This window comes from Bombyx mori, chromosome 22 (genome assembly GCF_030269925.1).
Source record: "Bombyx mori chromosome 22, ASM3026992v2".
Taxonomy (NCBI): domain Eukaryota; kingdom Metazoa; phylum Arthropoda; class Insecta; order Lepidoptera; family Bombycidae; genus Bombyx; species Bombyx mori.
Window position 1 is genome coordinate 15189394 of NC_085128.1, and position 18613 is coordinate 15208006.

General features: G+C 37.5%; 1 protein-coding gene across 1 annotated transcript in view; it reads left to right on the forward strand.

Annotated features, from left to right (window-relative positions):
• The window catches only part of LOC101737192 (dual specificity testis-specific protein kinase 2), a 132218-nt gene that overhangs the window by 90797 nt on the left and 22808 nt on the right, over positions 1-18613 (forward strand). Inside the window, exon 2 of the mRNA XM_038018960.2 lies at positions 14983-15104. Coding sequence (XP_037874888.1) covers positions 14983-15104 — 122 coding nt within the window. The remainder of the gene's footprint in view (positions 1-14982; positions 15105-18613) is intronic.

Sequence of the window (18613 nt, forward strand, 5' to 3'; positions counted from 1 at the left end):
CGAAGCACCGCTCTTGCCCCTACCTACCTACTCGCTCAATGAAGCTGGCATAAAACCTTGAGGTTACCAGCATATATTTTTTTTATTGCTTAGATGTGTGGACGAGCTCACAGCCCACCTGGTGTTAAGTGGTTACTGGAGCCCATAGACATCTACAACGTACATGCGCCACACACCTTGAGATATAGTTCTAAGGTCTCAGTATAGTTACAACGGCTGCCCCACCCTTCAAACCGAAACGCATTACTGCTTCACGGCAGAAATAGGCGGGGCGGTGGTACCTACCCGTGCGGACTCACAAGAGGTCCTACCACCAGTAATTACGCAAATTATAATTTTGCGGGTTTCATTTTTATTGCACGATGTTATTCCTTCACCGTGGAAGTCAATCGTGAACATTTGTTGAGTACGTATTTCATTAGAAAAATTGGTACCCGCCAGCGAGATTCGAACACCGGTGCATCGCTCGATACGCATGCACCGGACGTCTTATCCTTTAGGCCACGACGACCATAGGTAGAAGAGAAAAAAAACTACATATCGAAATCAAAATGTCTATAGTCCATGGTGGATCAGCTGACATAACCAGTTCGGTTATAGGCAGACCGTGCATAACCCTATTAAAAATACAGTAAATCGTGTCTAATTCCTCATTCAGATAGATGCTCAAAACGGTTTCGACTAGTTAAAGGTATATCGCTGATTCAATGAAGCGCCAAGTATTTCTCGCACGAAGCAAATTCTCGGTTAATCTCTGGTTTTATGTAACTTGAACACGCGAACTTCGAAGTACTTGCATAATGGAGCAAGAAATGTACCGGTACGACATGAGCCGAGATATTCCGTTTATTCAATTATTATTTTTTCTTGTGTCTTGTCTGTCAGACAAGAAAGTGGCTTTTTATTGTATACTAAACCGTTTGAACACATGATGAAAAGCCGTTGATTGTGCGTTCTCTCACCACAGCGGCAATAGGGGGATGCTCGGGATACTCTTACGGCCGTTTTCAATAACCTATCTATCCCTAGTTTCGGTTACTAAAGATAGACAAATCTATTCTTTTGTCCTTACTTGCGTCTATCTATCGTCGGGAGGACGGATAGCCTACAAAAGATAGAACGCTCATACAAATCGTGCTTACTCCCGTTTCAATATAAGTTTTAAGTAATTTGTAGTAGAACGAAACGTATCAGGAGGCTCGGATAGATCGGAGGGAAGAAGCTATCTACTGTTGGTTACAGAGAGATAGCACTTATCCGTGACTGTGAAACGCAAACCAAGGATAGATACGCTCTTGCTGATATTCGGAGATAGTCATCTATCCGTAATCTCAGATAGGTTATTGAAAACGGCCGTTAGGCGGTAACAGTGAAGTTTTCGATCAAGTCTCCGATGTCTCGTCATGGAATGGGGCCTTTGGCACCTAAAAGATCCGTTGTTATCGAGACTATTGTAATTACTTTTGTGTGCAGTCTGCATCTTATACCAAAGTAAAGAACTGTTATTTAGTTTACTGTTATAGTCTTTATCATAACCCAAATTGACTAGGATTAACCAGATCCTCAACATGACAATAATGTACCCAATCTACGAACGTACTATTCTTTGATTGAGAAGCACACTTGATAATATTGAACCTCGGAAAACGTAGCAGTTGTAATACTAAATCATTCATGTTCACCTTAAAGTCTATCAAAACTATTTATATTATTATACAAAATAAATAACAGATAGCTCAATCTCAATAAACAATAGCTCTTCACAGCGATCAGATTTTCGTAATCTTTTGTAATTACATCGGTTGTAGTCATCTGTTGTAGTATTTTCGCAACGTTAAATACAATACCCTGAATACAAATAAATAAAATTCGAATCTCTTTACTGAAATACAATCTTGATACGGCTCAGCAATGTTTGAAGATAACGAATGTATTGCCTAATTGAATGTAACCATTCGCGTTGATCGGAATCTAAAATCAACAGATAGAATATGCGATGCGACCCGTAGGACCTTTTTGTTCTTGTCCCATGTTGCCTAGCCATAAAAATGATTTCTAAATTAGGATTACATTTGATTGTTTTGGGTAGGCGTTGACAGTGCGAAGATACAAGTATTTTAAAAAAAAAACCAGTATTACCACAAAATATTCTTTCTAAATTTTTAATCCTTTCCCGCATAGTGCAAACCTCATTCATGAATAATTTATTTTTTAAATGACAATTTCCGTGTTTTCGGTCGTGATGTCCCATACACTCCAAAAACTATAGAACATGAATGACTAACTATTTTCCAGTTCCGACCGTGAAACTTAAAGTTGTAGTCTCAATTGCAGAGCTATCTTCTCAAACCAAAACACAATGAGATGATTGCTTTGCGGTTTCGGTTTGCAGATCCACAAAACCAAATCGGAATCGCAAAATTCCTTGAAAGCGACTTACCCTCCATAAATCTAATGTACTAAAAATATGTTATCGGTATACCATTTAAACCTATATTGTTACTCTATCTTGGAATTCATAGATAAATTGTTTTAGGTATGTAATTCATCCAACCATTCTGTTGATAAAAGTTATATTTAGCTGTTGTTAGTGTGTTCATCGGAAATTATGCGTCTGTAGAATCAAGAGTGTGCCTTGTCGAATGCGAGATTTCTAGGCCGACTACAGAGATAGCATTGCGAATATAACTTGAGGTAAATGTGTGCCATGCTTTCGGTTAAACACTTTAATGGCCTTCGTTTATTCCGAAAGCCGTTTGTTTTTTTTTTTTTTTTAATTAAGAATACGAAGTTTTGCAAGTATTTCGTGAATGGGTTTTTATGGTATGATTGGAATTTTAAGAGCTCGATTGAGTTCGTTCGTCGTTGCGTTCATGCATATATTTTTTTGCTTAGCGTACCTCAACCTGCAATTTTTAGAATCAGTTCAATACTTTTTATACTTTTTATATGATAATTAGTGAAGATAGAGAAAAACACAACACTAGTATTTTACAATGGCAAACGTATTGAATCATCGTAGCCTGAATTTTGCGATCTTCAGACGCTTATTTTAGAGTTGTTTTGTCAAATTACAAACAAAAAAACGAAACTACATTTTCTATATCTACTGAACACTATAATTATTCAATAAAAATTACCTTCAGTCTTAATTCATCCGTGGAATGTACGAAGATGGCAATAAAACAACAAGCGAGGTGCATAAAAACTGCATCCACTTCGGCGCCGTGTAGGTACTGTGCCGCTTATTTTTAGTACGTCTAGAAATAGCGCGATGCGTGTCTCTCCCGACCGTGCTGAATCGACACCTTTATAGTCACGAACGGAAGGGTTATTTAATAGGGAAAAAGACTGATTTATTTCTTAGATATATTAGTAGTATACGGTTGAGTATTACTTAAAAAATATTTTGCCCTTGTAGGCAGACGAGCATACGGCTCACCTGATGGTGCGGGGTTATTGTCGCCCATGGACGTCAGCAATGCCAGGGACAGCCAAACCGATGCCTATAGTCAATTACTACTCTTCAAAAGCCTCGTTTAAAGAAGAACATTTTGAATACTATGTCCACTGTTCTATGATGGTGATGATTGAATTATCAAGTTGTTTTTTTTTTTTTTTGCGCAAACGAGAAGGGTACTAATAATTAAGGTTTTAGAAAAATAGCTTGAAAGAAAACTATAGGAATATATTCAGCTCACAAAAAAAAACTGTTCATATTTAAAAGAAGCAATTGGGTATTCGACTTATAAATTACTAGCGACCCGCCCTCGCTTCGCTTCGGAAACATTAAAACACACATGAAACCAAAAAAATAAAATAAAAAAATATGAAAAAAAGTAGCTTATGTTCATCAGGGACAATGTCGGCTTCTAATGGAAAAAGAATTTTTCAAATCGGTCCAGTAGTTTCGGAGCCTATTCGAAACAAACAAACAAACAAATCTTTCCTCTTTATAATATTAGTATAGAAATAGCTTTTAAGATTACATATAACCAGACCAAATAAGAATGGCACGATTCATTTGTTTCTATCGTAATTCCATGTTTTACTTGAACGATATCTTCTCGGAAATCGTTCAACCAACCGAATGTTCAGTGGCATGTAATTTATTCCGGTTACACATTCGTAGGGGCAAAGAAAAACGTGCTTCTGTCGAATTTTACGGAACGAGACGGGACATCTTATCGTACATCAAGAGATGACATCCGTTAGATGCGTCGAACCTTGGGAACGAACGACTGATGTATTCACACGAAATTAAAAGATATAGAAGTGTAGTGGAGGTGTACAACAATCTTCTTCTTCAACCCGTGTCCACCCAATGCTGGGTGTAGGTCTCTTCAAATGCACTCCATTCTTTTCGGTCTCTTACAGTTTGCATCCAGTTCCTATCAGCTGTTTAGACCAAGTTGTCAGTCCATCAATTTGGTTATCTACCCATGTTACGACCTCCAGTACAAGAATATTTCTAGCCAAGTAAGTTTGGACAAAAAAATATATATACCGCAGATAGATACGACAGATACTTCCAGCCCGCTGAGTTTCTTGCCGGATCTTCTCAGTGGGTCGCGTTTCCGATTCGGTGGTAGATTCTGCGAAGTACTGCTCTTGCTAGGGCCAGTGTTAGTAACACCTCCTGGTTTGAGCCCCGAGAGCTCACCTACACGCTAGGGGGGCTACGCTGATTTAGTCTCTCAAGGCTATCAGCTTAGGTAGGGAAAAAAAGATGCTTCCTTCTTCACATTCAAACGACGAAGAATAATAACTTCGATTATTCACTGGTACATAACGTGGCTTCAATGTTTACTCCATGAAGCCATATTGGTTTATTACAAAGGGAGTAAGTAGTAGGACATTTATTATTCCCATGCTGCTACGCTAAAGTACTAAAAACTTAGAATCCGGTTTCGCAAAACAAAACCGATGATCCCATAAATTTAAGTGAAATATGGGAAATATCCAGGCGTGCAATGTCTGGAGACCGTTCTTCCGTATAAGGTATAGACATGTTTGCGACTAGCACCGCGCATAAGGATCTTCAACTTCAGAACCAAATTACCGCATTCCCTTTTACGTGCGGCCATGTCTTTACGCCCGTAATCTTATTTGGAGTTAAGACAACACGATATTTGATTGACAGAAAACCGTAAGGAATGCTCATAGAATTGTAGGGTTTATACTGGCATTGTTTATAATAGCCTTAAACGTGAGACGGAAATATGTTCTCTCAATACTTCATTTGTAATGGAGGCGGTGACTCTCATTAATCTAAGTTGATTTTTGATTCGTTGCTTCAAACGAAGTTCATTATCATTGTAAGTGTCGAAAGAAAAGTACACAATATGAAGATTTTCAGTGTGTGTGTGTGAAAATTTGATGCCAAATTATGTTTTAGTTACCATCTACATAGAATGTCTGATTGAGCTCTCTGGCCTTGTTATTGTTACAAAGGATAACCAAAATCAGCTTTTTCTGTAGACTACATATATATTGCTTAGATGGGTGGACGAGCTCACAGCCCACCTGGTGTTAAGTGGTTACTGGAGCCCATAGACACGTAAATGCCGCCACCCACCTTGAGATATGAGTTCTAAGGTCTCAGTATAGTTACAACGGCTGCCTCACCCTTCAAACCGAAACGCATTACTGCTTCACGGCAGAAATAAGCAGGGTGGTGGTACCTACCCGTGCGGACTCACAAGAGCTCCTACTAATATATACTAGCGTAGATGAACATTTAGCAGTGGCGACTTTCATTGCTTACGGAAAATTATTTTAATAAATAAATAAACGTGCTAAAATAAAATCTTCTTCGAAGTTAATTTCTCATTATTTCATAAAAGACCGTGTCGGAATGTGCGTAATGTTTTTACTGTTGAAATACACTGTCGTTGTTTCTTCTGATATCATATCGCACGAATGTCATTAACACACGAATGGTTATAAATAAGCATCGGAGCTATCAAAAACAAAGCCAGCGAAAGGAAACCACGAGCGAACATGCTTTTGTCATTGCAATTATACCTAAACATATATACATATATATTTTTCCCTTTCCTGTTCGCTGGTATCCTAAGGAGCTATTTCCAGCTACGCCCAGATTGGTGGCTAGATAGCTCACGGGCTGAACCTTAAATACTAGCCCTAGCAAGAACAATGATTCGCAGAAAATACCACCGAATCGGAACTGCGACCCACTAAGAAGATACGGGGAAAAACTCTGTGTTCTAAGACCTATACATGCCTAGTCATTGATAAGAGAAAATATGCGAATACAGTAGCCCACCTACGAAAATTGTAGCGTTGTTAAACGACTGCAAATATATACAAATATTTTTATTGTTATCTTTTTATCAAGGATATCCGAGTCCTTGAGAAACAATCTAAGTCTGTCGTTGGGTCCGTTCGATTTGGTACGCCACGAATTATCCATTTAATGCCCTAAAAATGTCCACGCCTCTTTCATAAATGGAAACGCGTTTCATTGTTTCAAATACGTCTCAAATTAGAACATGCATATCTGAAAATTTGCTAAATTCAACTTTAGGGTATATTTATTTTACTTTATTACACTTAGATTGTTGTTAGCAAAATATTTTTTTTTTTATTGCTTAGATGGATGGACGAGCTCACAGCCCACCCTGGTGTTAAGTGGTTACTGGAGCCCATAGACATTTACAACGTAAATGCGCCACCCACCTCGAGATATAAGTTCTAAGATCTCAGTATAGTTACAACGGCTACCCCACCCTTCGAACTGAAACGCATTACTGCTTCACGGCGGAAATTAGGCGGGTTAGTGGTACCTACCCGTGCGGACTCCTAAGAGGTCCTACCACCAGTGATTACGCAAGTTATAATTTTGCGGGTTTTGATTTTTATTACACGATGTTATTCCTTCACCGTGGAAGTCAATCGTGAACATTTGCTGAGTACGTATTTCATTAGAAAAATTGGTACCCGCCTGCGGGATTCGAACACCGGTGCATCGCTACATACGAGTGCACCGGACGTCTTATCCTTTAGGCCACAATGACGTCAAAATACATTTGATGGGAGCCCATACATATCGCAAAGTTAAATCCATTGACATTAGGTATATTTTCACTAACGTTCAATACTTGCTATACCGTTTCTCATATTGAAAAAATAGCCAAACGATGACATCAACCCGCGCAACCTCGCGACTTGCCTACCTACCTACCTTACAATTGCACCCGCAATCCATACTATTTTTTGTGTGCAATAACAAAGCATCATCCATTATTGTTAAGCGATTAGATTTAGGTCCGTCTCTATTCATCATAATTCATTCGTAATAATAAACCTCGTCCGGAATTGCAGCGGTAAATCGTCTTTGATTCGCGACCGTGCGAAAGCTCAGATAGAATCTCTCATTGTCCATATTTGTGCACGGTATTACGAAGCGCTGCGAGCTTAGGGTCAGAGTGTACCCTTGTTATGTTCTGACCGAGCTTGTTACTTTTCAAGCTTATAGCTCTAAAGCCCTCATAAGAGTTTAATTTATAATTTACTTGTAAATTTAATTCAACCGACTATTTTAATTTTTGTAGTTTTTTTTTTGATAATTTGTACGTATTTTTTTGTTCTTTTTTCATTTCTTAGATGGGTGGCCGAGCGTTAGGCCCGTCTGGTGTTAAGTGATTACCAAAACCTATAGACCAGACCCACCTTGATATAGGAGTTCTAAGGTCTCGGTTTTTACAATACAAAGGCTCCCCCAATCCTCAAACCGAAAAGCATTACTGCTTGACGGTAGAGATATGCGTGGTGGTAGTACCTACCTACCTACCCATTTAACTACTTTTAAGAAAGCATAAGCCGTTTTTTGTTTTAGCGGATTATGTTTGATACGTTTACGTGATATATAAATTGAAATAAAAAAACAATATTTTTATTAAAGTTTTATTTATTTAGTGAAAAACATCTGATTCTATGTTTACTTGCTGCTGCTGCTTTATTCTTCGATCAACAATAGATCGAAGGCTTTATTAAAAAAATGCCTTTATACGGAATTGCATGTACCTCTCCTTATTTTAGTTTATAAAAAAAACCATAGCAATGTTCGCATATCTCTGATAAATCTGATTAAAGAACAATTTGAAATGTTCACATGAAAAAAATTTGGGTTTAGGTTTTTTTAAACTTTGATGTCGAGATATTTCCTTACGTTTAATGGGGGAACAAGTGACCTATATACAACGGTCATAAATAGCCAACGAGCTGCCCGACTTGAGCGTTCCAGCCTGGCCAGTCTCCGTACATATAATTAAAAAAAAAAAAAACTATATCCAAAAGTCTCATAATCGCTGTACAATGAACACAAAAACTATATAGTCCAATGTGCTTAGTGCGAGTTTCTTAACGTTCTCGATAGCGTAAAAGTTAATTTGGAACAGCGCCCCTAGCGGCAAACGTACGCAAACGATCCCATTCCATACAAATATGAGCTAACTTTTACGCTATCGAGAACGTTAAAAAACTCGCACTAAGCACACACTGTTCGCTGTTTCTGTTCATATCGCGAGCATTCTAATCGATACGGCGTTATCGAAGTAGACCGTCCGTTGTTACCACAAGACGTATTGGTTCTCGTTCACAATGCACATTAAACACTGCGAGAGATATGCATTACTCGGCTTTATGCAGTTTGGATGCCGGCCAAGACCGTTACTTCATCACACAAACTGCATAATGCGGACCACGGATTCTGGAATGATAATATTCTGCATACGTTACGATACACGTACAATGTCGTTTGAAAGTTTTTTTTTATTGCTTAGATGGGTGGACGAGCTCACAGCACACCCGGTGTTAAGTGGACACTGGAGCCCATAGACATCTACAACGTAAACGCGCCACCCATCTTGAGATATAAGTTCTAAGGTCTCGAGTATAGTTACAACGGCTGCCCTACCCTTCAAACCGAAACGCATTACTGCTTCACGGCAGAAATAGGCAGGGTAGTGGTACCTACCCGCGCGGACTCACAACAGGTCCTACCACCAGTAAATTAGATAACGCATTAATATATTTACCTCATAATAAAGTTATCTCACAGCGTTGTTTTCGGAAAGAAACGTACACACTAAAATTTAAGACCGCATTAATATCGGGAAATGCAAATTGGCTTTTAACATCAACACACTATAAACCAGCTGAAGGGTCTTTATTTATTTACCTTCGAATCGAGAATGTTGTTTTATTTTCATTTATTGAATACGTCTTCAAATTACTTACGTGTATACAAAAGGAGAACTAAAAATACGTAACGATTGACAGTTATCGCATTCCATATTGTCTCACGTAAAACAGAAGCCCGAGCCAAAAGCTATGTTCTCTAGACAACTGAATAATGCGTATGCGTATTCCCTACGCGTTTCCACTGATAAAATTATTTTTAGCAAACTATAATTCATATGAGCCGCCAAGCGCATTGCGGATTTTTATCTTATCTTGACGTACGTCTATGTGGTTGCTTAATGCTCTGGATGCAGCAGTGCATTTAGCCGAGGTACGCGCATGTATAATAGCTTTATTTTTATAACCTGTTTTTTTTCTCGTAGCGTGCGACTTGTTGGTTCTGTAGCTTCTTGTTATGAAATATCTTGTATATAAAATTCTCGTGTCACAATGTTAGTTACCATAGTCCTCTGAAACGGTTTGACCGATTTTTATGAAATTTTATATGCATGTTCAGTCAAAGACTATTAAATACTCCTTTAATCACAGATTTCGTCAAAACTACACTTTAGACAAATATTAATAAAGAGAAAACAGGACTTTTTGGCGGGAACGCGAGGAGTGAAGTTGTGTGATTTGTTTTATTTTGTCTATTTAGTGTTTCTTCGGGTTTAAATGTGTAATAATGGTGGTTTATTAACCGTTTAATATCTGTGAAAGTGCACAAATGTGGGAAAATGAAACAAAGCCGCTGGACGTAACTTCTCGGGATCCTCCAAAAAGTCCACTGAAAAATCTTAGTAAATTACCACCATTTTACTGAGATTAGATTTCATCTCATATCATCTCATTTAATTTCATCCTAGTTGATTAATGTCTCAAATTAATCATTTTCATTTCATTTCACTCCATAACATCATTTTTCATAAAATTAAGAATATATTAAAATAAGACATGACTTAAAGGTCTCAGTTACCAGGTCATAAACTCTTAAAAAACAAAAAGAGAAAACAATATTTAATCTATTCTCAATTTGACAGACTAACTGACAGACTACAAAGAAAAGTTTAAAATAAACAAATAGTATACACGCGTGTGTGCGTCAAATACATGGTAGTGTGTGTAATGTTTTTTTATTGATTTAATGTATTTTTTAGGCATAATTAAAAAAAATATTAACATTCTGCACTCCTTCTCTATATTCTCTATAAGTGTGGGAAATTTCATATTCCTCCGTCCGCGCAATTTTCGGAAAAAGTATACAAAGTTTTTCCTTCACGTATTAATATAGGTATACTGGTGGTAGGACCTCTTGTGAGTCCATACGGGTAGGTAGCACCACCCCCCTATTTCTGCTGTGAAGCAGTAATGCGTTTCGATTTGAAGGGTGGCGCAGCCGTTGTAGCTATACTGAGACCTTAGAACTTGTATCTCAAGATGGGTGGCGCATTTACGTTGTAGATGTCTATGGGCTCCAGTAACCACTTAACACCAGGTAGGCTGTGAGCTCGTCCGCCCATCAAATAAAAAAATTTTTTTTTTTTTTTTTTACCCTGAATTTGGGAATTCATATGAAATATATATACCTCCATTTATATCTTAATGCGAACTGGCTGTGTTTAAATTTTTGTCCTTTTTCAGTGCAGCCATGTCCTTACCTTTCCGGCTATAAATGTTTTAATGAGTTTCAAATTTCGCACGTTTCACTTTGTGTTTTCAACAAAATAAAGCATCTGAATCATCGATCTCACGGTATTCCAGAGAGCTTTGCTCGTTATCCCTTTAAAGTTGAGTTAAAGGTTCATCATCAGTTCGTTAGCGAGGTCGTGTCAAGTGGCCGGCCGCCGATACGAACGGTTCGCTACACGAATGAGGATTCATTCTTTAAAATGAGCACACTAAATTGATCGTTACCACCCAGAGACAAGGTTGAAATTAGTACTGCTCGGCGTGCATGTTACGAGCAATGCTGACTGCAGAAAAGTCAATAGAAGGGACTCGTAGGCGTCGAGTGCTGTTAGTGGACGGCTCTCGGAATAAAAAAGTGTTTGAGTTTGGAATTAAACAGGTATTTGCTTTTCGCGTGTTTATGAGGCTGTGGGAGTCTGAAACTATTTATTAAAACCTCTGGTGGTTACGTACTAGTTGAGGGCGATACGATCGGAATGCGCGATTAGACTCGGTCGCAAACTGAGCCGTTGACACCTTTATCTCTTGAATAGTTTGCGCGTTACAGAATGAACACCAGTAAATTTTGAATTTCAGTTTCTTGTTAAGCCGTTTGATGCATACCTTATACATCTTACCTTACTGACGGTAATATTTTTTTGGGTCCAAACTGTCTCTTCTAAAATCAAGAAATTGAAGAATCGATATTTGTATCAAAAACTTGATGTATTAAGGTGCCTCGCGTGAGGGTAATAGATCGCCGGGAAAAGGTTAAAAATTTCCGCCATTTTAATTACATGAACACGTGCTATGTTTACGAATTCCATTGAAACCTTTGAAACGTAAACAATAGTTGCAAGTAAGTAGCTAGTAGGTACATGATGTCCGTGACCCTTGTTTCACACCCCTGACGAAACGGCTCACGTTACATTATACGTTACGAAGTTACGATACATTCATTTACACGTGCGCTCGAAAACAGCTGGTTACATCACATTATTTAAAAGGCGTCAATTCTATTGCTGCCTTAGTCTGTGAACGTGTAGGCTACGTAAGGTGACGCTAGGCCAGGTCTCCCTGTCCACCTTTTCATTGTAGAACGCGCAATAGAAACACCCGTGGCCGCATCGTGAAAGAGATGCATCTTATTTTTTGGGTGTAAATCTATAATATTCTACAATAATATTGGTGTTCATTTTGCCAGAGAATCCTTCTGATGACAAGTCCAAAGGTGAATTTGATTCTAAAGAAAACATCATAATCGAGGATGGAGATTTTCATCGAACAGTTAATCTGCGTATATATGAATAAAATACTGAGGATGAATTTTTGGGGATGGCTTGTAGCATTATTGCTTGGCAGCAGAAATTAACAGCTTTAGCTAAGGCATTAAGGTCTGACATTTGATCTGATTATAATCAAATGTTTCTAAATGATATATAACAAATGTCATTCAATTAAGAGATCAGTGATTCACTGTCATTCAATCAAAAAGGGAGGTTGTTGTTGTTTAGGAATTCATTAGGCCCTTAGTTGAAGTTACTATCATCATCATCTTAGGCCTTACAGCCCAGGGTGGGTCTTATCCTGGTCCAGTAGGTCTCTCCAGACTGCCCTGTTCAGGGCTTTTCCCTTCCAGTTCCTGACACCGATAACTTTAAGGTTGTGCTTTACGCCATCTAACCATCGGAGTTTGGGTCTGCCACGACTTCTGCGGCCCTCTGCTTTGCTATAGAGTAGTTGTCTTAGCATTCTGGTCTCCTCCATTCGAACTACATGTCCTGCCCATAGTAGGCGTTCAATTTTTATAGTTTTTATGATATTAGGATCCTTGTAAATATCATACAACTCGTGGTTATACCGCATCCTCCGTATATCGTTTTCCTACACAGCACCGAATATCCATCTTAGGATCTTACGCTCGAACACAAGTGGATGGATCTCATCCTTTTTGGATGGCAGCCCTGGTGTTTGAAATTACTATGTAACGCTTTTAATTTTAGAACGTTTTTGTGATAAACTCGACCGTCATTCAATTTGACAATATATAAAATTTTGAGTACTTGTGAGATATGAACATGTATATTTGTTTTCTTAAAAGGAGCACATTGTCGGAGGTAAGGGGCAGGTACACACTGGATGCGGTTGCTTTCGAAATCTATACTCAAAACCTGTATATACGATGTCACACCCAGCCATATAGTCTTATCAACCAGGTGGGAGGGAGCAGTAGAAACACATTCTGCTAAAATTATACATCTGCTGCTCGTACTCGGATAGCTAATATTTAAAGAAAGTATTTTTCAAGGCCAACGTTATGACACCCAGTGAAACACTTAAACCTGCTTGTACAAACAGCGCCCGTGTGCCGTGTGATACTAATACGTTGTACGACTAGATCCGACGACGTGTAGGTGAAGAAATCTTGATACGGTCACGAGTTTGTTACATTGTTCTATTTATAAACGATCTATACAAATAATTGAGTGCGTTGGCTTTAAAATAACTTTCTTCTTCTTGTGAGTCGGTCTCTTCGTTGCTGGAGGTCGTGTCTAGTTTGAAATGTTGACCACTCGATGCACTACGCTTCCCCACGTTGTCCTGTCCTCGGCGGTCTTAAATATTTTAAAAGTACTTAATTTTATTTTTTCGTTCATTTTGTATATCTTTTGTAATTACTAAATTAGAGACACATCCAGTCCGATAGAAAACGTTATTGTTAAATAAACAAAAAATATGATGTCACCACCATTAAAATTCAGATATATGAAAGTGATAGAAACACGATCGAAATTCTAAATAGACTATTCTTAAAAATTTTGTTGTTATGTAAATTTGAAACTAATTTCGATGCTGTTTTCACAATATAATATTATTGTTATGGGTATTTGCTTTTGTTTTTCTAGACAGTCTCGATCTTTTTTTTTTGTACCCTACAGATAGTGAAATTTAAAACTAATTTCTTCCATGACACCGAGAAACTTTATAGACCAATACTTAGAACAATTTTGCGTAATTACTGGTGGTAGGACCTCTTGTGAGTCCGCACGGGTAGGCACCACCACCCCGCCTATATCTGCCGTGAAGCAGTAATGCGTTTCGGTTTGAAGGGTGGGGCAGCCGTTGTAACTATACTGAGACCTTAGAACTTATATCTCATGGTGGGTGGCGCATTTACGTTGTAGATGTCTATGGGCTCCAGTAACCACTTAATATCAGGTGGGCTGTGAGCTCGTCCACACATCTAAGCAATAAAAAAATAAATAAAAAAAAAACATTTTTTTTTTTTTTAATACTAATTGAACATACAAAGTTCGAAACAATTTCAAATTCTAATCAAGTACATACATTCTAAATTCAATAAACAAATTAGTTTTGTGTGAACGTAAACATTCGGAATTTATAGTTCTACAAAACGTGCACTGCGATCGTAATAAACAGTGCGCCACAACTAATACGAGCCGCAGTCTAGAAATCTAGATCTAATCACGTATACATCGTGACCTACATAGTTTGGATCCCGAACGAAACTTTAATTTATTTTAGAAATTACACTCATGATAATTGAATTTAATACGATTTCATAGAATCTCGTAAATGTAAGTAGTTCAGTGTGCTTAGTGCGAGTTTTTTAACGTTCTCGATCGCGTAAAAGTTAACGTCAAATTTGTATGGAGCTGGAACGTTTGCCTACGTTTGCCGCTAAGGGCGCTGTTCGAACTGCATACAAATTTGAAGTTAACTTTTACGTTATCGAGAACGTTAAAACTCGCACTAAGCGCACAGGTCACGGAACTGTGTGGAATTAAATTGATAAATGTCGCTAATAACAAGGGAATTAGATTCTAAGAATGGGTGTCGCGGTTTAACCTGTTTCTATCGTGATACATTTAAATCTCCTGCTTGAAGAGCAGGAAAGCCGTTAGATAATTAAAAGTTGAATCTGATGTCTGATTCCGATACGTACTTTCTCGGATTTTTTTAACCTAAATCATTCGACACGCAACAGAAATACCCTTTTATGATACTATAGAGTATTATCGTGATTTACCTAACACAAAAAATTACAATTTACCGTTAATAAAAATTACATGAACGTTGTTACAGGTAACCCACAAAACATCAGCGAAGGTCATGGTGTTGAAAATGAACCAGCAACGGGCTAACAGACCGAACATGCTCCGAGAAGTGCAGCTCATGAACAAGTTGAAACATCCGAATATACTTGGGTGAGTGATATCTCTATACAGAGTTGGTGATATCTCTATACAGAGAGATATCAATAGCAACAGGGATTCTTCTTCTCAGTCGTTGGGCACTCTTGGCAGAGTGGCCGTGGTCATTTTTTTTAAGGGATTTTATGACCTGGTAACTAAGACCTTTAAGTCATGTCTTATTAAAATTTATATTCTTATTTTTATGAAAAATGATTATATGGAGTGAAATGAAATGAAGATGATTAATTTGGAACATTAATCAACTGGGATGAAATTAAATGAAATGAAATGAGATGATATGGGATGAAATATAATATCAGTAAAATGGTGTTCATTTACTGTGGTTTTTTCAGTGGGCTTTTTGGAGGATACCGAGAAGTTACGTCCAGTGGCTTTGTTTCATTTTCCCACATTTGTGCACTTTCACAGATAAACAGTTAATAAATCACCGTTATTACACCTGTTAAACCTGAAGAAACACTAAATAGACAAAATAAAACAAATCACATACCTTAACTCCTCGCGTTCCCGCCAAAAAGTCCGGCCGTGGTCATCAGTTCGGGTAGTGGTAAGCTTCACAAGACGTCGCCATGCCTCGCGTACCGCTACCCTTCTTGTGCAATCGTTGCCAATAGCGGTTAATAGGGATTACTCAAATGCTATCCAAAGTACTTTTCATATGTAGACAATCCCACAGACACAGCCCACTGAGTTTTTCGCCGGATCTTCTTAGTGGGTCGCGTTTCCGATCCGTTGGTAGTTTCTGTGAAGCACTGCTCTTGCTAGGGTCAGTGTTAGCATCAGTACGGTTTGAGCCCCGTGAGCTCACCTACTAGATAAGGTTACGCTGAAATAGCCTCTCAAGGCTATCAGCTTCGGTAGGAAAAAAAAAAGTAGACAATAACAAACAAAAAAACACATTAACAATTAACTATAAAAATCCAAAAAATAATGTGCGAATGTGATCCAGACAAAAATGTAAAATTAAATGTGCTGAGCAACCATCGATCATAGTTAATTGATACTAATTACAAAATATGAAGACACTTATAAATAATGTTAATTACCAAGCGGATACGAAACTGATTTTCATCTACATTTTAATGAACATATATTTCTGGGTCGTCATTAACATTTAGATCAGGAATTCGTCTTCAAATGTCATAAGTTATTATAAATATAATAATAATAAAATGTTGGCCAATGCTGACCACAAAAGCTTAGCGTAATGTCGCATGTATTGCCCTGCCTAGTAGTTCTGTTGGCCGCAGAAGCACACTAAAGCGTAATAAATAGTGGTTTCATTAGCTTGACCTGTATATCTACCGATTTATGTAACGGAATCTTTCAGTGTAATTTGAAAACTACAGCGTGTCCAATTAAATTGACAATTTACACACGTGTAAACATTTTCTCACCTTTATACGAAAACATTCCAATAACAAAACAAAATAGAAGATGAATCTAAGTCAAATTTTGACTACTGGGCGAATGCTGGCTAGAAAATTACGCTTATACAAAAAAAAAAAATTTAAAAATCACAAATTATGTTGACGGGATGTTATCAATTATCATCTGAATACATAGAGACTTTGATGTCTCAATGTGGGTGGCGACATTCATATTGCATCAATGAGCATTTGCAGCCCAATAATCTTTTATTTACGTTTGTTTAATGGTTTAATATTCCTTTCATAATAATTTATTTAAATTAGTATTGTAATATTAGCGAATATCCTATAACGGCTGTTTATACCTATCTACATATATAATAAATTAATTCTATGTGTTGCATGAATATCAATTTATGTTGCCTTGATATTTTCGATGCAAATCATTATTGGTAGAATTAATATAATATGTTTTAAATTTTATTTTTTATTTTTCATGCTTTTAGATTTGGATATTTGTAATGGTTGAGTAATTATTTACGAGTTAAAAATATCAATCGTTACCGCAAACGAAAATCATTCGAAACATCTGAGATCGTAAAATGATCAAAATAATCTCGAGATTAAACTGTTGCAGTGTTTCAGCAATGTTAATACTATAAGAATAAATTAACTGTGAGTTTGACGTCATCAATACGTATAGACAATAGGTACGCTGTTATTAACGACGTCAACGGGTCATGTGTGCCGAGTTGATTGCACCCCGGCCACTGCTCGGCTCCGAATCGCTAAGATGATGCGATATGTGTAATTAGACTGGAGCTATGATGCCAAATCGAAATCGAAATATGAATTCGAAAACAATATTCAAAATTCAATTGCTTTGGTATAACAGATTTCCGATCCACCGAACAAACCAGGATTGCTTCGCGTTTTGTTTTGTTGAACAAAGAACCAAATGATTGTTCTATCATGAAAAGAGCACAATTAGTATTAGTATGTCTATAATAATTATAATATGCAGGAATGCAAAAAATCCAAAGTCGCATCCCGCAAATACCGCTACTGAGAAGTGGTCTCAACATGGGCTTTATCAAAAAGCCCAAAGTTAAAAAGCAATACCGAAGGCTATCCTTGGATTATGAATTTGAAATCAGGATATTCACGGGAAAACCCTGGTAACCAAGTACAGCCCCAAAGGATTCCGAGGCCGAAATGGGTAAAGCACATTGCTCCCAGAATAAATGGCTACTGGGGCTAAAAAGTCCTAGAAGGTCGATCGACGACCTGTTGAAGGTCTCGCGAATCTACTGGATACGAACAACCCCCTGTGTTGAAACTTGGGAGATGCTTGTCTTGCTAGACTTTATGCATTTCATGTCTGGTATTGCAAAAGATACAGCAAAAAAAGTATTATACTAAACGTAATCCTCTAAGGAATGTTTGGCATTAGACACATAATTTGATATTCGAATGAATTCTGTTGTTTTTGATGTCGAACAATTTACTTTGGCACCGAATTAAGAATCTTCAAATAAACCACCTGATGTTTGTGAGACGAAACGTGTTTTGCCAAAATTTACGTTCGCCACGCGATTGTTTTAATTGTTGAAGTAATAGAGTTGTGTCACTTTTTGCTTTTCTTAGCGTGGCTGTTTACTACGAATGTCAAAAATTTATGGAACCGGGCCACTTTTCAGCCACTTTGGTTTACTATTGAGGAAACAATAAATAGTCAACAAATTTCATAGTCATTCGGTTTTAATGAAGAAAACAGTGCATTTCAGCAAAAAAATAAACACGGCTGGTTATCAATGACTCATTCAAACAATATGTATAATAATTTACGTATCTTTAACAAGTTCGCAAATATGTATTACCCGTATTAGGTCGCCGACGGTATGGTTTCCCCTTTGTTCTCAATGTTTGTGTTGACCAAACAACCTGGGTAGGTTTGTTTACTACATTTTTCAGGGTTGTGTCATCGCATACCGTATTTAACGTGATTTTTTCTAGATTTTTATTATGAAATGGAATTATGGAAAATAATGAACAAATAATGCTTACACATAAAGTGTCACTAGATTTTTCAATTAAGTTTGGAGATATCTTCGGTAATTGGAATTGTTC